Source organism: Phodopus roborovskii, unplaced genomic scaffold (genome assembly GCF_943737965.1).
Source record: "Phodopus roborovskii unplaced genomic scaffold, PHOROB, whole genome shotgun sequence".
Taxonomy (NCBI): Eukaryota; Metazoa; Chordata; class Mammalia; order Rodentia; family Cricetidae; genus Phodopus; species Phodopus roborovskii.
The window spans coordinates 4493625-4515622 of record NW_026126407.1 but is presented as its reverse complement, the minus strand read 5'-3'; the positions used below and the strand labels follow the sequence as shown (position 1 = coordinate 4515622).

At 47.2% G+C, this 21998-nt stretch overlaps 2 protein-coding genes across 2 annotated transcripts; both read left to right on the top strand.

The window, feature by feature from the left end:
* Nucleotides 1-387: 387 nt before the first annotated feature.
* Spag5 (sperm associated antigen 5) lies at nucleotides 388-16988 on the top strand. Its single transcript, XM_051179877.1, has 24 exons — nucleotides 388-485; nucleotides 695-820; nucleotides 2459-3503; nucleotides 3577-3785; nucleotides 8641-8715; nucleotides 8958-9050; nucleotides 9122-9256; nucleotides 9412-9531; nucleotides 9905-9997; nucleotides 10084-10197; nucleotides 10417-10510; nucleotides 10695-10842; nucleotides 10922-11024; nucleotides 11222-11355; nucleotides 11529-11670; nucleotides 14413-14524; nucleotides 14776-14865; nucleotides 15120-15240; nucleotides 15331-15442; nucleotides 15823-15903; nucleotides 15999-16154; nucleotides 16240-16314; nucleotides 16424-16504; nucleotides 16679-16988. Exons 1-24 carry the CDS (start codon nucleotides 435-437, stop codon nucleotides 16748-16750), a joined length of 3582 nt encoding a protein of 1193 aa, XP_051035834.1. The 5' UTR covers nucleotides 388-434; the 3' UTR covers nucleotides 16751-16988.
* A 1957-nt stretch (nucleotides 16989-18945) lies between these two features.
* On the top strand, nucleotides 18946-21276 carry Aldoc (aldolase, fructose-bisphosphate C). Its single transcript, XM_051179876.1, has 8 exons — nucleotides 18946-19061; nucleotides 19152-19363; nucleotides 19464-19518; nucleotides 19613-19773; nucleotides 19892-19975; nucleotides 20197-20371; nucleotides 20489-20688; nucleotides 20812-21276. Exons 1-8 carry the CDS (start codon nucleotides 18950-18952, stop codon nucleotides 20902-20904), a joined length of 1092 nt encoding a protein of 363 aa, XP_051035833.1. The 5' UTR covers nucleotides 18946-18949; the 3' UTR covers nucleotides 20905-21276.
* Nucleotides 21277-21998: the final 722 nt, after the last annotated feature.

Below are 21998 nucleotides of genomic sequence, written 5' to 3'. Positions count from 1 at the left end.
AGCTGTTACTCTAATAATCTTGTTGCGGGCTCTAAGGTTACAAGAAAGGGCCAGAAATTCTTAAGAGGCATTTACCTGAAGGCTGAAGTTTGGCACTTAGGGACGCTCAGGCCATTATGAATCTGGCACCTACACCTAGACAGCCCAACACTGAGTGATGTGAGGCTCACCCGGTAACTGAGGGAAAGGAGCCACTGAAACAGGATTCTTTGACTTTCCAGTTGCCTGTGGTGTCCCTGAACCGAAGACATATTCTTGGTGCCCCAGAAGAGGCGTTGGGTTGAGCGTGCTGAGGCCGATGGGGGCGTGGCGAACGCAGGCCACACCCACACGACGCACAACCCCGCAGCCAATCCGGGAGCGCACATCGGGTTCAAATAGCGGCGGGTGAATGTGGCCAAGTTGACTTAGTCAGAAAAGTGGTCAAATTAGACATGTGGAGGGTTAAAACGCTGAATCTCGGCTTGTCGCCTTCGCCCCAACCGGTGAGGAGAGAACTCCCGGGGTCAGGGCACTAGCAGGGCGGGGCGCCGGCGGTCCCGAGGCCGGTGAAGCCCGGGTCCCACCGGAGCCGGGCAGCGGGAGGCTTTGTGGGCCCCACGGCCTGGCGGTTGCAGGAAAACACTTCCAGCTGGGAGGAGGGGCGCTCTTGGTTGGGCCAGGTTTCCTCACACACACTCGCTGTCTCTTTCAGGGAAAACCAGCTATGAGAACTCCTCTCCGAGAGCTTAAACTGCAACCCGGGGCTGTCACCGATTCAGGGAAAGGGCCGCCGATGTTCTCCTCGCTGACCCCACACCTGCGCAAGCTGGAGCTGAAGGTGAGATTCGCGTAGACAGCCTCTCAACTGGGCTGTTTGCCCAGGCCGAGTGCTCAGAGGAGCAGAGGGCCAGGGCTGGAACGTAATTAATAACGATAATGAATCCTTCTACTTCCGTGACATCCATTTACAGCTATTCAGGCCAACAGAGAGGTGCCCTGGGGTGGTTAAAACGAATCCACTGAGAACCTGCACCTCTATTTAGCTATTGGTTTTTATTACCTCTTTTCTCCTTTGACCTTTAACGAATTCCCGAGATATACTTAATACTGGCTCATTGGTGGAGAGGTCTGTTTGATACAAGAGTGAGACAGTATTCCTATGAAGAAGACAGAATTTTCCTGGATCCAGTACTTTCAAGTATTACCTTGCAGAATTGCCTTTACCGATCTGTACTTTAGTCAGAAGTCTTTATTATTATTATTGTCACTAGCACTTCTAATATTATTTCTTTTCAGCTTGGATCCAAGTTTTATCCAGAACCTTTCATGATTATTGAGAGCTTAAAAATTAGAGGACTCATTCCTGAGGAGATATGTGTTAATTTGACGTGGACACCTCTCCCTCCTTTGTTTTTGTTTTTCTTTCTTTTTGGGGGGTGGGGGTATTGAGATAAGGTTTATTAGTGTAACAGCCCTAGCTGCCCTGGAACTAGCTTTGCAGACCAGGCTGGCCTTGAACTCATTGAGATCCACCTGCCTCTGCCATCGGAGTGCTGGGATTAAAGGTGTGTGCCACCAATGCCTTATTTTGTTTATTTGAAACAGGGTTTCTCTGTGTGACAGTCCTGGCTGACCTCCCAAGTGCTGAGATAAAAGGCATCTGCTACCACTGCCTGGCTTCTTTTCTATTTTTAAATTTAGTTTTAAAAAGCACTTTAGTTTTTTTTTTTTTTTTTTAATTACTTGTCAAAGAACTTAAGAGAAGTAGATATGTACAAACTGCTTTTATAAAACCTTGTTAAGGATGAAGATTGACCCGTAGGATTCTTCACCGACATTTTGGAAAACTTACTTGTCTGGGGAAATTGTCCTGAAGAATTGCTATCCTTTCATCTTCCTATTAATTAGAACCATTCTTTTGAAATATGAAAGTTTGCTCCCCCTCACCATGGTTTTGTTACTTTATTTCATGGTGCTGGGTGTTAAACCTAGGTCCTTGTGCTTGCTAGGCAAATACTCTACTACTGAACTATGTACTTCCAACCCTATTTCATTACCTTTATTTTGTCTATAATAACTCTAGATTCTGACAACACTTGAAACATAATTCATCCCTTATTCAGTCCCTCCTACCTTGTATCTTAGATGTAAGTTATAATTAGAAAAAGACATGGCAAGGTCACATTTGAGCTAAAGTCTCCCATTGACACAAACAGCTAATGCTTGATCTGTTTATGCTGTCAGCTGGATCCCCATTTGTGTGTGGGATGCATAAGGGTCCAAAGTGGCTTCCTAGTTTCCTTTCCTTACTGGTGGTTCTGGGTAATAGTCAGCCACTTGGCTGGCTCCTTACCTCAGAAGAGACAATGAGGGCTCTTTGCTTTGCTTTTTCTGAGTTTGGATACTATGATGTATCCACAGTTACATGTTGACTGAATTGACTGCCTTACTCAACTAGTTTTGTTTCTTTTGGCAGGAAAGGAGCAACAACTCATCTCCAGTGGATTTTATCAATACTGAGAACAACTTCCTTTCAGAACAGTTCAGCCCTCCAACAAAATACATAGAGGCTTGTCAGCATGGATCTGAACCAACTCCTGAAAGCAGCTCTCCTCTCAGTTCAGCAGAGAAAGCAGTAGAAACAATGGATGACTTTGTAGTAGACCCGATGGATGAGAGTATAGTTAAGAACATGGTTCTTTTACCTTTTCCACTAGGGCAACAGCAAGACCTGATGCTGGAGGCTCACTTAGATACCATGGCAGAGATAAACTGCAGCTCTCTAAGTGAGTCCTTAAGGCTAGAAGATCTGGTGGAAAAGGAGGCGGCACATTGTGTGGAAGACAGCTTTACAGAAGTTGTTGCTGTTAGGCCTGAGCAACCTGCATTTCAGGACCCTCCACCTCATCTTTTGGAATATCCATCCAAACCCTGTTCTGAACAGTTCCACTGCTCCGAAGAAAACCTAAGAGGTATTAGCACTGAAGCTGCACCTGAGGGCTTAGTGCAGTCTGAAAATGTCTTGAATTTCTCTGTGACCTGGCTTTCTCCTTCAATTGCCTTGACCGAAGATTTCCCTGTGGACCATGTAGATCCAGGGGAGGAAACTGTAGAGTACAGAGTTATACAGGAAAGTGAAAAGAGCTTTCCCACATGCCCTGAGGAGGTTGAAGTGGAAGACCAAGCACTTACTGCAAAGGCAGAAGATGCTCCATCGATGTATCTGACATCAAGTCTAACAGAAACGGGACCCCAGAAAGCTCCAGGCCCAACTACAGAAGATGTTAGTAGGATTCCTGGCTTAGATTCAGAGACTTGGATGTCCCCGTTGGCCTGGCTAGAAAAGGGTATGAATACATCAGTCATGCTACAAAATCTCCGCCAGAGGCTATCCTTTCCTTCAGTGCTTCAGGATGCTGCTGTTGGCAACACACCCCTCTCCACTTGTTCTGTGGGAACGTCTTTTACTCCTCCATTGCCACCAGAAGTAGATGCCAAGCACAGTACTTCAGAGACGGAGTGCCCCCACTTGGGGTAAGTGTCCTCTCCAAGCCTGTGCTTCTGGAGCTCTGACACTCTAGACCTGCCACTCAGACCTCTGTCCTTCTTTTCTTTCCTGTGGCAGCTATGGTCCTCTTGATCTGACTGCCTTGTCCCGACACGACTTGGAAGAGAACCTGTTGAACTCCCTCGTTGTGCTGGAAGTTCTTTCCCACCAGCTACAAGCCTGGAAGAGGCAGCTCACTGTCTCTCACCAGGAATCTCAAGACAGTAGCACACAGACTGACCGCTCTCCTTGTGGGGTAAGAAGCCTCTTCATAGAAGCTTGGAGGATCCTAGTGGATCCTCTGCCTTAGACATTAGCTGAGAAGCTGCCAGAGGGAAAGGAGGCAGCTTTAACCACAGGTTCAGTCTTCAAATATATGTAAAAACTGAGAACTTGAGCCACATATGGTGGTGCATGTATATAATACCAGGTCTTGGGAGGCTAAGGCAAGATGACCTAAAATTCAAGGCCAGCCTGGGCTATAGACTTTGTGGCTAGCCTATGTTTTTATTATTATTATATTTATTATTATCATTATTGTTATTATTAGTATTAGTATTATTATTAAAGCTGCTGGGAGGAGGTGGATCTCCATGAGTTTGAGGCCAGCCTGGTCTACAGAGTGAGTTCCAGGACAGCCAAGGCTACACAGAGAAAAACCTTTCTTGAAAAGACATTTAAAAAAGCTGAAGTGTGTTGTATGGTGGTAGCATGTGCCTTTAATTCCAACCCCTGGCGGATCTCCAAGTTTGAGTACAGTGTAGTCTACAAATTGAGTTCCAGGTCAGCTAGGCTACACAGAGAAACCCTGCCTCAGAAAAAAAAAGATCTGGACATACCTTAAAACATTGGTTATGTCCAGACTTCTCAAGGCAGGGCAAGTAAGCAGGGTTACTTATTTCTATGGTGCTCAGAATTGAACCCAGGGCCTCTGTGTCCTGAGCAAGTCCAAAGCAAGAATCATTTTGTAAGTCATTGTTTTCCAGATTTGTTATTTACTAATTGTTTTTTTCCCTGTTTCTCTATTATCAGTTCCCTGGCCCTCCTGACTAAGGAAGAACATACTTACACTTCCCATTTTAAGTTTAATTAGTTTCAGGCCAGGCTGGACCGTGAGTGAGACACTCAAAAATTGAGAGATGGCTGGGCATGGTGTCACACACCTTTAATCTTAACCCTATTACTCAGGAGGCAGAAGCAGATGGATCTCTGAGATGAGGCTGGTCTACAGAGAGAGTTCCAGGACAGCCAAGGCTGTTACGGAGAGAAATTATATCCTGAAAAAACAAGAAAAAAGTTGAGAGAAGGGGGCTAGAGAGATGGCTTAGAGGTCAAGAGTAAGTAGTGCTCTTGCAAAGGACCTCAGTTCAGTTGTCAGTGCTCACACTGGGTACCTCACAACCACCTATCAGTCCAGTTCCAGGGAGATCAAACACCTCTGACCTCTTTGAGGCACCTACCCACACACATAAAAATAAATCTGAAAAAAAGAAAATCCAGAAACGGGCTGTTGAGGTGGCTCAATTGGTAAAGGTGCTTGCAACCATGCCTGATGATCTGAGTTTGAGTTTGATCCTAGGATCTACATGGTAGACAGATCCAACTACTACAAATTCTCTGACCTACACATGTACAGTCACTCACACACAGAAATAAAGGCACTGAAAAAATTTTTAGCCAAAAAACAACAAAAAACCTACATAGGTAGGTTATTTCTTTTAAGATTATTTTCCCCTTAAGGTTTATTTTTCATGTGCAGATGGTTTTGGAGGCTAGAGGTGTCAGATCCCCTGGAACAGGAGTTATAGGTGGTTGTAAGCTGTCCGATGTGGGTGCTGTGAATCAAACTTGAGTGAGAGGAAAGTAATTTAAAGACCTCTGTTGTAGCAGGACATGATTGTGTGTATCTGTAATCCCAAACCTTGGAAAGTGGAACTAGGAAGACTAGGAAGCTCAGAAGTTCAAGGTTTGCCTCAGCTACCTGTGAACTCAGAGCCAATCTGAGCTATGTGAGACCTTGTCTTCTGTTTTATTTGGGTTTTGTTGTTTCTGTAAACTGGTGATTTAAAAAAAAGCACTGTTCTAGAGGACTCTGGCAGTGATATCACAGGCTTAAGAAGAAAGAATTGTGTTGGGGAAAGAATGGAAAGTCTCAGTATGTGGCTGTAGTAACTATAGTAATTGATGCTTGGAAGATGGTGTCCCAAAACCCTCTCTTCAATTGTAAGTACTGTCAAAGTAACTTTACCTTTCCCCCCAAATCTGGAAACCATGGGCTCCTTGTTTCTCTAGCTGACCAGTTTCTTTCTTGAAATTTCTTTGTATCTTTTTTTCTTGTCCTTGGCCTCATTTCATGTCCCCAAATCTGCCTTCTATCCTTTTCCTCTAAAGCTGCCAGGTCCTTTGGGAGGCCACTGAAGCAGAACTAGAGAAAGGAAATGACATCCCTTCAGCCATTTGCCATCACCATGCATGTCCTTGCCACTTGGCTGCCTCTTCACATTAATCTCATCACCTGCCTGACTGCCCAGCTCTGAGCAGTGTGTGTGGCCTTGACCAGGACTTGGGAGTTACTCTGTGCCTTTCTGCACAATGCCATAGATAGATTGCTTTGCTGGGGAAAGAGGCTGTAAACTCCAAGAGACGGAGCCTGCTGAAAGCCAGAATGCCAGTGCACGGTGACTCAGCACTGCTGCTTCTGCAGTACCCGTATGTCTGTCTTTGAGTGGTAATGAAAATTCCTGCTCTTTTGAACACAGTATTTATTGCTTTGTAACCTAACTGACAGCAAACTCAATGACCATCCTGCCTCAGCCTACCTAGGGCTTGGATTACAGTCTGTGCTTCTTGCTAAGGTTTTTATCTGCCATAAGAAAGTAGACCACTAGCTGGGCAGTGGTGGGGCATGCCTTTAATCCCAGCACTTGGAAGACAGAGGCAGGAGGATCTCTGTGAGTTTGAGGCCAGCCTGGTCTACATAGTGAATTCTAGGAAAGACTCCAAAGCTACAGAGAAAACTGTCTTGATAAAACAAAAAAATAAAAAAGAAAGTTGGACAACTAAAGTAAGAAAATAGGGTTTGAAGATGGCTGAGTGGTTGAGGATATATATTTCCTTCCGGAGGACCAAAGTTCTGTTCCCAGCATTCACATTGGGCAGTTCACAACCACCTGTAATTCTGGCTCTGGTATCTCTGGCCTTTGTGGGTATCTGCACTCATGTGCGCGCGCGCGCGCGCGCACACACACACACACACACACACACATATACAGGCACACACATATACATGTAAATAAAAAGAAAATTGAATAGAAATAATCTAAATGGGGCTGGGATTAAGCCCTGTCATAGAATGGAAAAGGACCTAAGTTCATTTCCCAGCACCGCAAGGAGGAAGGATGGTTTGGGGTGGTAGAAGAAGTTAGAGAGAGATCAGTTGGTAAAGTACATAGTGAGCATGCTTAAAGACCTGAGTTCAGCCCCAGAAGACTCGTTCAAAAGCTGGCATGGTAATGTACATGAGTTGTAATGGTTAATGATTTTTTTTTTAATGTGTGGGTTTGTGCCTTCATATATAAATCTGTGTACCACTTGTACACAGTGCACAGTCCTGTGAGGAGGCCAGAAGAGGGCATCAGATCCTCTGGAACTACAGTTACGGACAGTTATGAGTTGTAATATGGGTGCTGGAAACAAAACTTGGGTCTTCTAGAAGAGCAGTCAGTACTTGTAACTGCTGAGCCTTTTCTCAGGGTTTATCTGTGTATCTTGGCTGTCCTGGAACTCAGTCTGTCCCTGCCTCTGCCTCCCAAGTGCTGGGATTAATGGTGTGTGCCACCACTGCCCTGCTTCTAGCCACAATTTTTAATTTAAGAAAAAAATATTTTATGTGTTTGTTTTGCTTGCATATATGCATGTGTACCACATGGGCATCTGGTGCCCATGGGGGTCAGAAGAGGGTGCCACATGCCCTGGAACTGGAATCATGGATGGTTGTAAGCCTCCAAGTGGGTGTTAGAAACTGAACCCGTCTTAAGTACTGAGCTATCTTTGTGGCTCCTGCTTTATTTTATATTTTAGCTAATATACACTGGTTTCATTATGGCTTTTGGGGGGGTTGTTTGTTTTTTGAAACAGGGTTTATTCTCTGTGTAGCTCTGGCTGTTCTGGAACTTGCTCTGTAGACTAGGATGGCCTCAAATTCAGAGTTCTGCCTCTTGAGTGCTGGGATTAAAGGCAGGTGTGAGCCATCTACCACCAAGCAACTTTAAAGTTTTTAAAGGGAACTTTTTACATATGTGCGTGCGAACACATATGCATGAACTGAATGTGTAGAGGTCAGATTATCTAAGGGTTCAGTCATCAGGCATATTCCATATTTTTTTTTAAGATGTTTCAGGTCTTTTATTAACCTGGAACTTTGTCATATAGGCCAGACCCACTGCCTCTTGAGCTTTCAGAGATCTACCAGTTTCCATCATTGAGATTAAAGGCACACCATTGCATCCCTTGCCTCCCAAGAGTTCCTCTGTGTAACAGTCCTGGCTGTCCTGGAACCTACTTTGTAGACCAGACTGGCCCATTACCCTCAGAGATCCACCTGCCTCTCCCTCCAAGCACTGGGATTAAAGGCGTGTGCCATCATCACTCGCCTTGCATCTGTGTATGTGTGCGCTTGAGTATAATACAGTACACCACATGTCTACAAGTAGACACTTGTAGGTCAGAGGTCAGAAGAAAACATCTGGTCATCTGGACTGAGACACAGGAGACCTGGTTTCAGTGCTCGTTGCCAAACCAAGTCCTAGGGACTGGACCTGTATCTTCTGTAAGAGCATCAAGTGTTCTCAACCACTGAGCCATCTCTCTAGCCCCACACTCAGCTTTTTACATGAACTTCTTACATAAATATTCAAGCTCAGGTCCTTATGTTTGGAAGGCAAGCATGTAAACATTATCGCCAGTTCCCTCTAGGTTTTTCTTTCTTACTTGGCTTCATCTGATTATGAGCCTAATTTCTCCATCACATATGAAAGTCACTGGTGTGAGGGAAATTAGAGGCTGCTGGTGTATGTTATTCATCTAAAAAGAGCAATTATTTCTTTGGTTAGGTCACTAAGACATCTAAACATCTCCAGGACAGCAAGGAGATTAGACAGGCTCTGCTGCAAGCTAGGAATGTCATGGTAAGTGTTGGTTGAGTTTATACCATTGGGATCCCTTGTGAAGATCAAAAATGGAGGATCCTGGGTAATTAGTAGATGGTGAGACATAGCTGTGCAGTGAAGAGAACATCCCAAGCCTTTGTCAAGAGCATCTCATTATTAGGAACTTGGAACTGGGGTGTCAATAGCTTTTTCCCTGCAGTGTTTCTTCATCCTGCTTAATGACTATATTTGGTCTAGCCTTGCTGTCTTTTCTTCTATAGCAATCATGGATGCTAGTCTCTAGAGAACTGATATCCTTGCTTCATCTGTCTCTGACACACATGAATGAAGACAGAATGACAGTGAGTCAAGAGGTAAGCATCTTGAAGGTGACCATAAGCCAAGAAGAAGGCATAAGACATAACATCTCATTCTTCTTTTGTAGTCTCGGATTGCAGAAACCCTGGTTTCCTCCTGTTCTCATGTACTGAAGAAACTGAGGGCAAAGCTCCAGAGCCTCAGAACAGAAAGGGAGGAGGCAAGGCACAGAGAGGAAATGGCCCTTCACGGCAAAGATGCGGTAAGGTGTCCAGCAACTGCTCCTAGATGTGGAAGGACTCCAAGGTTCTCCAGGAGTGACTTGAGACATAGAATTAAGAGCTACTGGGGACTCTGTGGTTATGGCCTTCTGTGCCATTTTCTTATTACACACCTGGCAACCTTTTCCCTAAACAGGCAGAGGCAGTACTGGAGGCTTTCCGTGCACATGCTAGTAAGCGTATCAGTCAACTGGAACAGGATTTGACATCTATGCGGGAGTTCAGAGGCCTTCTACAGGAGGCCCAGACCCAACTGGTAATTGTCATCTCCTTTTTATCTCTATCTATCTATCTATCTATCTATCTATCTATCTATCTTTTTGAGGTAGGGTTTCTCTGTGTAGCCCTGGCTGTCCTGGAAGTAGCTCAGTAGGCCACGATAGTCTGCTTTTGTCTCCCGTAGTGCTGGGATTGGGGGCATGAGCCACAACCACCCAGCTGTCATTTCCTGTTTTTGAGACAGGCTCCCATTGAACTATAGAGGTCTCCTTATCTCTGTCTCCTGAGTGCTGGGATTGATTAGAAATGTGTAATACCACTCCCAACTCAACTGGTAATCTAAGAGCATTTTTTGTTCTTGGGGCTCATGATGACACTGACAAGATGCCTTCATAATCTTTGTCTTCCAGATAGGGCTTCACACAGAGCAAGAGGAGCTGGCTCAGCACACTGTGAGTCTGACTTCTGCTTTGCAGCAGGACTGGACATCTATCCAACAGGATGTGAGTATTTGGGACCATCACAACCACTCCCTTAGAGCCAGTTTCCCATCCTTGAGTGCATTCTACTGATCCAATTACTTTGATAGTATGGAACATGGGCAACTTTGCTGAATCGGTCTCGAGAACTAACAGAGAAACTCACAACCAAGAGCCGGCAGGCCCTTCAGGAACGCGATGCTGCAATCGAGGAAAGGAAGCAGGTAACTTGGAGTGGCCTGCTTTCACTTTGCTTGGCTATAAGATGTTAGGAGCTCAGTTGTTTCTTTTGGTTCCAGCACCTCCCCTTAGTAATTTGTCTTGTCTCTACTTGTTCCTGGGGGTCAGTTTCATTTTCTGCATGTTGCTGTTCTGGAAGTTTACACTGAGTCCTGGAGTTCTTGACTCAAGAGGAACTCTAGGAAGGAAACTGTCTTTTCTAGGTTTTGAAGGAACTTGAACAAGTCTCTGCCCATTTAGAGGACTATAAAGGCCAAATAGAACAACTGAAATCAGAAAATAGTCGCCTTACCACAGGTGCCTGTGTGAGTGTGTGCACATGTGTGTCTGTGCATAAACAGTCGACCCGCTTGTCTTGTGGTAGAATAGTAGGAAGATGTTACGGAGCACTTGCTTTGGGACAAAATTATGTCTGTGTGGTGGTGGTGGTAGGGTCCTGACTTAGGGCCACAATGGTGCCATTAGGATACCTTTGATCTAGATCTCTGGGCTCAGCTGCAGAGTCTGACTAGCACAGACAACCAACTAAAAGAACTGCAGAGTCAGCATACCCAGTGTGTCCAGGACCTGGCCATGAAGGATGAGTTGTTGTGTCAACTTACCCAGAGTCTCAAGGAGCAGGCTGCACAGTGAGTTCCTATCAGGTTATTGTGGCAAGAGAGCCAGCATGAAGGCCTGAATGGGATCTAATAGATGGTCTGTTGGCAGATGGCAAAAGGAAGAAACAGAACTGAAACACACACAAGCAGAGCTGCAGCATCAGCAGGCTGTGCTGGCTAAGGAGGTACAGGACCTGAAGGAGACCTTGGAGGTGAGCAGTTCCACTTGGAGCAAAGGGCAGATAAACCTCAAGAGTGTGACTCTCGTCTGCCGGGCTTGAGGTGAAGTTAAAGACTAGACTGGAGTAAGCCTCTGTTCCAAGCTCTAAAGTTCCCTCTCCTCCCTCCCTCCCTCTCTCCCTCCCTCCCTCCCTCCCTTCCTCTTCCCTTCCTCCTCCCATCTTTCCAGTTTGCAGACCAGGAGGGTCAAGTTGCTCACCTGGAGCTGGGCCAGATTGAGTGTCAGCTGAGAGTCACACTAGAAGTGCTGCGGGAGCGCAGCTTGCGATGCGAGACCCTCAAGGACACTGTGGAGAACCTGAAGTAAGAACCTGCTGCCTTGTTGTGTTCCCACATGCTTCTTTTTCCACCAAAGTTTTCCTGAAGAGAACCATGGGAGTGTTGAGTCTCTCTCTCTCTCCTAGAAAAAGGGGATCTGGGAGAAGCATCAGAACTAGTGTCTGGTCTTTTCTCACCTTTGGGGTCCCAAATTTCAGGGCTGAGCTGGCCAGCACTGTAGCAAAGCATGAGAAACAGGCTCTGGAGAAGACATACCAGCATTCTCAAGAGCTGAGGGTGCTGGCCGAGCAGCTACAGAGTCTCACCCTCTTCTTACAGGCAAAACTAAAGGAGAACAAGGTAGGAGAGTGAGTGGGTTTCTTTCCCATACCATTGCATCTTTTTCTCTTTTTCATTTTTAGTTCTAAGAATTGAACTTGGGTCCTCACACATAGCAGAACCATACTCTACCACCAAGCTTTATCAGACAAACACTCAACCACTAAACCCTATTCCTCTCTCCCAGTTCACCAATTACATCTTATAGAATAGACTTTTTTTAAAAAAGAGTTTGTTATGTTTTTATTTATGATTATGTCTGTGCATCTATGTGAGTATATACTACATGTGTGCAGGTGCCTGTGGAGGCCAGAAGAGGGCAGTGAATCCCTGGAACTGGGGTTATTGTCTATTGTGATATGCCCATGTGGGTGCTGGGAACTGAACCAGGGTCCTGTAGGGGAACAGAAAGCATTCTTTTTGTTTGTTTCTTTGTTTGTTTTAGAGACAGGGTTTCTCTGTGTATCTCAGGCTGTCCTGGAACTCAACTCAGTAGACCAGACTGGCCTTAAACACACAGAGACTTGCCTGCTTCTGTCTCCTGAGTGTTGGGATTAAAGTCATGTAGCCTTGGAGCCTGTCCTGAAACTAGCTTTGTAGACCAGTCTGACCTTGAACTCACAGAGATCCACCTGCCTCTGCTTCCTGAGTGCTGGGATTAAAGGTGTGAGCCAACAATGCCCAGCCAGAAAGCATTCTTAACTGCTGAACCACCTCTCCAACCTATACAGCAGACTTCTTAAAAACCCCACTTTTGCTTCATTCTGTGGGCATCAAGATTTTAAATTTCCTTCAGGACCTCCTTAGCTTGTCACTTAGACCTTCTTCTGCCTTCCAATTGCAAGCCTTTTGCTCCAGGCAGCCTGCTTGTACACCACTTCCTTTCACACCTTGCCTCCAGATATTGCCATACCCATATCCATTCTCTTCTGTGCTCAGGTGGGAATCCTTTCTTCTTTCTGTGAAATCTCCTGGTTTCTTCCTGTATTCCTAACACACTTGCTTTCCTTAGGCACTTATATTAATTTTATTTGGTTATTGGTGTTTACAGAAAGAAATTTAGCTGGGCAGTAGTGTTTTAGGCCTTTAATCCCAATCCTCTGGGAGGCAGAGGCAGGTGGATTTCTGAGTTCAAGGCTAACCTGGTCTACGGAGTGAGTTCCTGGACAGCTAAGTTTGTCACAGAGAAGCCCAATTTCAAAAAAAACAAAAGTCCTGACATTAACTTTAGTGGCACACGTGCGCACATGCGCACACACCTGAAGAGGCATGTATACATGGATGCACATCACACATAACACATCAGAAGAAGGAAAAGGAAAAACATAGGGTTTAGAAGTAACTGAACTTGGTGATTGGTATAGAAGCAGAGTGGCTGATGATCATAAAGTTATTAGAAAGGGACATTGGCATCTAAATTTGGGCCTGGCATACTTTTCCCATATAGGCACCATATCCTAAGTGTTTCAGCTTTGTGGGCCATCTAGCTCTGTTTCAACTCTTCAGCTTTGCCTTGCAGCTCAAGAGTAGCCACCAACAGTACTGAAGGGATCAGGTGGCCTGTGTCCTCCTAAAACATTACAAGGGCAGTTGGCAATCTACAGTCTGCTGCCTGTTATGATCTAGAACAGTAAATACTGAACTGAGAGTGACTCAGAGAAAATGGTGAACCAAGCTTTATACACACCAGTTTTTAATGTGGACATTCTGGTTCTCTTTGGGCCCAGAGACTGGGAAATAGTCCAGCTGAGTGAAAGGGATTAAACAGTCATTGGTGTGGAAACCATAGTCTGAAGTGGGAGCTTGTTAGAGCTCTGAAAGCAAAGCACTCAGGTGGAAGTAGCATCAAAAAAGAGCCGAGGACAGCCCAGGCAGGTGTGTGAAGTCCAGGGGCTAAGGAAGACCTGGGAACTGAGAAAAGAAGCATCTTAACAGGTCTGCCCCAATGGACAGCCATGGTCCAAGGCCAGGACCATCAGAATTAAACAAGCCCAGTAAGGAAGAGCTGGGAAGTACCTGTTGTATTTGAACATAAAGGATGCCAGGCCTGGAGAAATGGTCAAGAACACATTCTGTTCTTGCAGAGGATCTGAGTTCAATTCCCAGCACCCATATCTGGCAGCTCACAAACTGCCTGTAACTCCAGCTTCAGGGGATCCGACATCCCTCTGTCCTCATTCATGCAAACAGATACACATATACATAAATAAATAATAATATTTTTTAAAAAAGAAAGTAAGGACTGGGTGGTGGTGGTGCACGCCTTTAATCCTAGGACTTGGGAGACAGAGGCAGGCGGATCTTTGTGACTTCAAGACCAGCCTGGTCTACAAGCAGTTTCAGGACAGCCTCCAAAGCTACACAGAGAAATCCTAAAAAAAAAAAAAAAAAAAAAAAAAAAAGAAAAGAAAAGAAAAAGAAGTAAATACGCCAGTGGTGTACTAATCACAGGAATTTTGGCTGTCAAGTCATAAGTAGTGAGAATCATAAGTAAGAATTCTAGGCAACCCTTTCTTCTTCCCCTCATTAAATATAAGAGAAAGGACAGTAGTAGCTACAAGATTTAAGGTTTTGTTTTTTCATTTTAAATGCTGTTTTAGTGGGAAAGACTTAAGCACATTGGATGTTCAGGCAGTAGTGGGAGGTAGGACCAGAAGGTAGAGTGGAAGCTCTCTGGAAGGGGAGGAGCATCTCGGAGCTCAGGAAACCACCCTTGAGTACTGCTCAACAGCTGATTATTATGCTTTTTCTCTTTGGCCTTAGGCTGAGTCAGAGCTCATTCTGCCCAAGACAGGCTGTGCTCCAGCCCAGGAACACCCTCTGCCCAATGACAGCACTGCTTCAGAAAACACCCTGACAGTTGTGGAGGCTGAAGGTTAAGACCTTGGGATTTAAGGGAGGGTGGCATAGAGGCACACCACTAGACTTGTCTGTTTTTCCCCACTTCCACCACTGTGGTCCCCTGGTGGGTCACCAGAGAGACTGTCGGTATGTTTGACTTTTTGAATTTTATGTGTTTGTTTTGTTTGTCATGTGCAATTGTTTTTCAGAGACACGGTTTCACAGAGCTCATGATGGCCTTGACTTTCTAGGTTGCTGAACATACCTGATTTGTTTTTGCTTTAGAGCCAGAACCAGTTCCCGTTGTGCCATTGCTTGGAAGTGATAAGAGTGCTTTCACCCGAGTAACATCAATGATTTCCCTTCAGCCTACAGGTTAGGATGGGCTCCAGGGACCATGCCTCATTTCTCAAAGATCTGATAGTGATGAGCAAAGATGAAAGCAGAGAGAAATACTTTGCTCTAAAAACCTCGATTCTACTTGGGCTTGTTTTATTCCTGTCTTTTGGGATCTGTGATGTTCCGGATATTGAAACCTTGTGGATGGGGAACATAACGTTGTGGAAATGTGGTTGTGTAGCCTGTCCTAGGCAGAAGGGCTATACTTTATCTAGGACTTCTTCTTTCAGAGACCCCAGGCCTGGAGAAGAGCCCAGCAGAAATGAGTACTATGTTACTGGAGCTTCAGGGCCTGTTTTCTCTGCTAGAGGAGTCTAAAGAAGAAGCCATTGGGGCCCTACAGAGAAAAATGTGAGAGGTGTTAATGATAGGTGGTGATGAGGGAGCCCCTCATGCCAAGGGCAGAGTACAGGAATGATGCCAACTTCTTCCCTCCCATAGCTGTGAACTGCAGACTAGACTACAGGACCAAGAAGAAGAGCATCAGGAAGCTCTGAAGGCAAAGGAAGCAGACATAGAGAAGCTGAACCAGGCCTTGTGCTTATGCTACAAGGTGAAGGAGGGACCGTAAAGTGGGGCGATGAACTGGGGCGGCTTCACCAGCCCACTGGGAGCCACTCTCTAGGAATCTAGGTAGTGGGGGTTTTCCAACTACTGCCCTAGTTTTGCCCTTTTAGGGTCAGACAGTTGATATCTAAGACTTTGCTCTGGGCCAACCTGTCACGTTCAAGCAGACCCAGGAGAAAAGTCTAGAATTGAAGCAGAGCTCTGAAACCAAGATATGCCATGCTTGACTTGGCCCTGAAGAAAAAGTAGACTGATAGGAACTAATCGCCAAGGCTGAACCCAGTTCAGGCATTCTCTTCTGCCTTCTGGCAAGGGCTTTAGCCTTTAGCCTTCCCTCAATGCTTTCTCCTCTTTTTTTCTTTCCAGAATGAAAAGGAGCTCCAGGAAGTGGTACAGAAGCAGAGTGAGAAGATCTTAGGGCAGATAGACAAGAGTGGCGAGCTCATAGTGAGTTGCTCGGGGCCTCTGCTTTTCCCACTGGATCAAGTAAGGAGAAAAAGGACCCCCGAGTGCTGTTGGATTACCTCTGCTCTTGTTCCCAGAGTCTCAAGGAGGAGGTGACCCAGCTCACACGTTTACTGCGGCACGCAGAGACAGAGACAAAAGTGCTCCAGGAAGCCCTGGCGGGCCAGCTAGACCCCAGCTGTCAGCTGATGGCTACTAACTGGATCCAGGAAAAAGTGTCTCTCTCACAGGAGGTAACTCGGAAGCTAACAAAGGAGCTGGGCATCTATCTAATGGGGACCCCAGGCTGTGCCCCTGTTAAAGTGGACATATTTATAGGTGGACAAACTGAGGGCCATGTTCCTGGAGATGAAAAATGAGAAAACACAACTGGTGGTCAAGTACCAGAGCCATGTAAGGACCTGTTTTCTTCCACCACAAGCAAGCGCCCTGCCATGCTGTCCATGTCTTCTCTAGCTGTGGTCTTTAAGTGTAGGGCTTACAAAGCCTGTTTGTATTTTAGAGGAGCATTCTTGAGGAGAACCTTCGGCGCTCTGACACTGAATTAAAGAAACTCGATGACACTATTCAGCATATCTATGAGGTAAAATTGAGGGAGGTACCAGGACCTGTCTGCAGGAGAACTGAGGAGTGCTCAACTCTGGTTCTCAGCCTGTGCTGGGAGCTAAGCCTGGCCTCTTCCAATGGGCCTCTCTCCTCCAGCCTCATGGGCCAGGAGCTTTGGCTTCAGCCTTGTGCTTTCTGTGTCTCTTTCCAGACCCTGCTGTCTGTCCCAGAGGTAGTGAAGAGTTGCAAGGAGTTACAGGGACTGCTGGAGTTTCTGAGCTAAGAAACTGAAAATAGTGGACTAGTGGTATGCACCTGTAGTCCTAGCTACTCTGGAGGCCGAGGCAGGAGGCTTGCTCACTCCTAAGAGTATGAGACTACGGTGGACAACACAGCAAAGAAACTGAAGGCTGGATTCCATCCACTTCTTTCCTTTTTCCTTCAGGATCCCTTACCCCAGTAATAGGAATTGGCATACAGCCAACTGTTTTATGCTATTTAAATAAAGTATATTTAATGTAGTTCTCACATCTACTGGATCTTATTTTTGGGGTAGGAGTGGGCAGCTGAAGTCAGGGAGGCAGCTCAACCCTCCAGCCTGGGCACCTCTTACAACCCCTCACCATCTCCTGTTGCAGCTAAAGCCAGGACTGTCTGCTTTTCTTTGCTTGATTCTCTTGCTTCCACTAATAATGGGCAATGGACTGCCTGTTCCCTGGATCACTGCCTGGGGGTAACAGAAAAGGCTCCATTCACTTACTTTCCCCATCCCCAGGGGGTAGGCACTGGTAAATGTGGGGCAGAGAGCAGAAACTCAATCTCATTATTCCATGCCTTGAACTGGGGCACCCTGTTAGGTGGGCCTCTGTCCCACTTCCCACCCGCTGACAGCAGAAGATGGATCCCTGACACAAACACAAGGCCATCTCACTCCTCTAGGGTTCTGGTGGTAGGGCTCCATGATGTGGGAGGGGCACTGTCTTTAACAACCTTGGGGACCCTGGCAGAGTCACTCCACCTCACTGCTCCACCTCTGAAGGCGTGGCCTTACCCCAGACCAGTCGAGGGAAGAGGGCGGGCCCAGCACGGGAGGTGTCTGCTCCGCCCCCAAGGAGTCACGTAGCTCTGCGGCATCTGCTGCCTTATTTACTCCAGCTTGGACTGAGCTACTGTCTGTTGCTAACCAGACCCTAAGTGAGCGGTACCTGTGGCTCCTGCCGCTGACTGGTACAGGTAAGTTCCCAAGCAAGACAGAGATGCTCAGCATCCCTGTTTCCTCTCCTTGGCTCTTCCCCTGTGGTCCTTGCTCTGCTCCCTGTGGCCCTGGTGTACCTTTTCTATTCCTCTGCTTTCTGTGCTTGAAGCCCTGTGGCTCAGGGAAATCCTGCTAACCCCTTCCTCCTAGCTCTCCCAACCAGAACTCAGTTTTCCCAGTTCCTAGTCTTACTCAGCCTCAAGGACTTTTTCACTGGGTTAGCCTCTCCCACCCAGGGCATTTTAATCTGTATCTGGTCCTTCTAGACTAGTCCCCAGGTCTAGGCTATAGGCCCAGGAAGAGCATCAGGACTGGTTACCCTGCATCACCATCAGCATCCCACCTTCCCCCAATGCTCCTTCCTGCTTCTCTTGCATCTTTCTCTTTTCCCCACACTCCACTCACTCAACCTTAACCCTTTGCCTCTGGATCCCCACTAGGAGTCTGAGTTGGGGGAGCCAAGCCTTCTTATTTCCCGTACCTCCTCGCACACTGGGGAATGTTGGGTACTGGAAATGACCTGGTGGTGTCCTTTCTTGTCCTCTCATGTAAATCTAGTCAGTCTCTTGGCCCTCTTTCCTACCATACTTGCAGCCCTCTGGGGCCAATCTCCAACACAGGTATGAGGAGTAGGTAGTGGCACAGGCAGGCAGTTGGGGTTCAGTATGGAAAAGAAGAGGGATAGAAGGCTGGGGCTGTTATCTGTACCACTGTTACCCTTTAACCTGTCTCTGCCTTCCTCTAGATGTGGGGAAGGATGATGTGGGTTAAATGTTTCATTCACAAACCTTGGAAAACTGTGTTTTTGTTTTTTCTTTGGGGCCCTTTTGAAGAAAAGGGAAGCAAGAAAAGGCAGGTCTTATGTCTACTTCAAGAAGGGGCCAGAGTCAATGCAAGAAGACTTGGCATTCTCAACCGGGCAGCAGTTTCCAGGAAGACCTGTAGCTTCAGGGCTGCCACCTCCCCATCCCCCATCCTGTCATTCTGGTGCTGGGAAGGGTGCCCACCAGGGACAAAAGGAGATGTGGGAACTAGGGCCCTAACCCTGTTAGCTGTCAAAGAGATTGGTGCCACTTTGATGCCCAGGACTCAGGCCAAGGACTGCTGTTCAGCCCCCACCGCTGTGCTGGGAAGGGCATTTGGCCTGTTTGGTCAGGAGTAGAGGAGTAAGTTAGTAGCTGGGGGTCTAGCTTTTTTGTCTCGTCTCCATTTCAGACAGCTGTCACCATGCCCCATTCATACCCAGCTCTTTCTGCTGAGCAGAAGAGGGAGCTATCTGATATTGCTCTACGGATCGTGTCCCCAGGCAAAGGCATTCTGGCTGCAGATGAGTCCGTGGGTAAGTGACAGCCTATAGGTAGGGTTGAGGAGAGGTTGCCAAAGAGTTCCAGCCAAAGAACAAAGCTGTCTTCCCTTTGCTTGCTTCTAGGCAGCATGGCCAAAAGGCTGAGCCAAATTGGGGTAGAGAATACTGAGGAGAATCGCCGGCTATACCGCCAGGTTCTATTTAGCGCTGATGACCGTGTGAAAAAGTGTATTGGTGGTGTTATCTTCTTCCATGAGACATTCTACCAGAAAGATGATAATGGTGTCCCCTTTGTCCAGACCATCCAGGATAAGGGCATTCTCGTAGGCATCAAGGTACAGCCCCTGGCCCTGCCTGGGTGTGGAACTGGGTGTGGAAACTGGTGAATGTAGGAGGGGTGGCAAGAACAGCCCTCTACTTATGTTTTCCTTGCAGGTTGACAAGGGTGTAGTGCCTCTAGCTGGAACTGATGGGGAAACCACCACTCAAGGTATGTCATGGGTGGGTTTGAAGCCCACTGAGGTGGTGACATGGTTGATGCTGGCAAGATAGGGGCATGGTGATGAAGCTGGTACTGTTTTCAGGGCTGGATGGACTCTTGGAACGCTGTGCTCAGTATAAGAAGGATGGTGCTGACTTTGCCAAATGGCGCTGTGTACTGAAGATCAGTGATCGTACACCTTCCGCACTGGCCATTCTGGAGAATGCCAATGTGCTGGCCCGCTATGCCAGCATCTGCCAGCAGGTGTGTGCTGGGGTTTGGGTGGTTAGATGAGTGCCCCATGCCTGGTGGAGGTATGCTTTCGTAGCTTTCTCCTATCCCGACATCTGCTTCTCCTAATTAACCATGCCCTTGCTTGCAGAATGGTATCGTGCCTATTGTGGAGCCTGAGATCCTGCCTGATGGCGACCATGACCTCAAACGTTGCCAGTATGTTACAGAGAAGGTAATGCTCAGTTGAGCTCAGGCATGTCAGGGACAGCCATCAGGTGCCTGGACCTCATTCCTGCATCTTAGATCCAGGCACTCTCACTTAGGACTCCAAAACAGGCTTCAGAGAATGAGCCTGTAACTGAACCCTCACCTCCTGCAACTCTACCCATCCCTGGATGGAGTGCATAGCACACTAAACAGTGGTCCCAGCCCTACATAAACTCTGGTCCCCAGGTCCTGGCTGCTGTGTATAAGGCCCTGAGTGATCATCATGTATACCTGGAAGGGACTCTGCTCAAGCCCAACATGGTGACCCCCGGTCATGCCTGTCCCGTCAAGTATAGCCCAGAAGAGATCGCCATGGCTACTGTCACTGCCCTGCGTCGTACTGTGCCCCCAGCTGTCCCAGGTACATAATTGCTCCTATTACTTCTGGTCTGACTTCGAGTTTTTCTGTGGTACAGGGATCTTTACTCTGGAAAAATTAGACAGTGACCAATCAGTTTGTCTTCTCCCTCTACTCCAGGAGTGACTTTCCTGTCTGGGGGTCAGAGTGAAGAGGAGGCATCCCTCAACCTGAATGCCATCAATCGCTGCCCACTTCCCCGGCCCTGGGCCCTCACCTTCTCCTACGGACGTGCCCTGCAGGCATCTGCACTCAATGCCTGGAGAGGACAAAGGGACAATGCTGGGGCTGCAACTGAGGAGTTTATCAAACGGGCAGAGGTAGGGAGCCAGACGTGATGTCTGGGAAGAGAGTGTGTGTAGCACCTGGATGTCCCAAGCCAGGCAGGGTTCCACACTGGTGGTTGGCTCAGCCTGCTTACCTGGCCCTGTTCTCTTTTGCAGATGAACGGGCTTGCAGCTCAGGGCAGATATGAAGGCAGTGGAGATGGTGGAGCAGCAGCACAGTCACTCTACGTCGCCAACCATTCCTACTGAGGTGTGCCTACTCAACCTACAGCCCTTGGCCTAGTAATGTGCACCCTGTAGTCACAGCCAGGGCCAAATAGCCATGCAGAACAGAGATGTCTTCATCCAGCACAAGCTCATCTTTTTCTCTCCTTTTTGTCTCACATCGCTGCACCTGAGACCACGGGATGGGAGGGCAGAGAGGCCCCCCCAAGTCTGAGGGCAGGGGGACTTTTCTGTAAGTCAGAACAGAACATATGGATCTTTCCCCTGGCTCCATCAGCCCTTACAGTTCCCCATGATAGTGTAGCTTGTCCTTGGGCTCTCTCTTGGGATCAGGGGAAGTACACCAGCCCCGATTCATGCCCTGAGTACACAACAAATAAATGGGAGCAAAACACACTACTCTGTCTGTCTGTTGCACACATCAGAGCCCTGCCTCCCTGTGTGTGATCTGCTGATCCATCCTATCTCAGACCCCTCTGCCTATGGTCTGAAGTCTATGGAGACTTCGAGTTTATAGAGGAAGGGTTCACCTGGTTTACCATCCCCAGTTGAGGCCCCTACCTGCTCATCTCCAAAGCTGGAGTGGAGTTGTAAGAGGGTGTAATGGGGGCTACAAGTCTTCCAGGAACTGCCACATCAAAGGCATGGACTGCAGTTGTAACACAATGAGCAACTCCTGAAACAGATTTTATGCAGGGCTCAAAGCAGGGAGTCAACAGGACACGCAGGGATGAGAGTGGTCCAATTCTCTCCTATCTCACCATTGTTGGTTCCTGCTGGGGCCTGATACATTTAGGGATGAACGTGCATTTAGGCCAATAAGGAAACTTTCCAAGATCCTGGGCCGCCCGAGTCGGGTAGGGTATCTAGGAGCTTGCCAAGGGCTGTGGCCCACTTCCACATAGAGAAGGGATCCATTTGAGGGTATGGGCACTGTTAGAACTGATAGGGCCTATTGCTCAATGTTGACCACTGGGTTAAAGTGTGAGGTAGGGTTACACTAGACTGGCTGTGTCCAGTGAACTGGAGAAATTATTGCTGCTCTGTTCTGTGTGGCCTGACTAATAACAAAAGAGCAGCTACCTCAGCAGTTGCTATGTGCTTCTAACCACTATTGT

Excerpts from the sequence above, each read along its gene's own strand:
- Spag5 (XM_051179877.1), top strand. The coding sequence starts at position 435 with ATGTGGAGGGTTAAAACGCTGAATCTCGGCTTGTCGCCTTCGCCCCAA. Across the intron at positions 3,504-3,576 it reads CAGTACTTCAGAGACGGAGT|ACCTCTGTCCTTCTTTTCTT; the intron begins GCCCCCACTTGG and ends CCTGCCACTCAG. Across the intron at positions 16,155-16,239 it reads AAGTGTCTCTCTCACAGGAG|GTGGACAAACTGAGGGCCAT; the intron begins GTAACTCGGAAG and ends ACATATTTATAG.
- Aldoc (XM_051179876.1), top strand. The coding sequence starts at position 18,950 with ATGCCCCATTCATACCCAGCTCTTTCTGCTGAGCAGAAGAGGGAGCTA. Across the intron at positions 19,519-19,612 it reads TGGGGAAACCACCACTCAAG|GGCTGGATGGACTCTTGGAA; the intron begins GTATGTCATGGG and ends TACTGTTTTCAG. Across the intron at positions 19,774-19,891 it reads ATGCCAGCATCTGCCAGCAG|AATGGTATCGTGCCTATTGT; the intron begins GTGTGTGCTGGG and ends CCTTGCTTGCAG.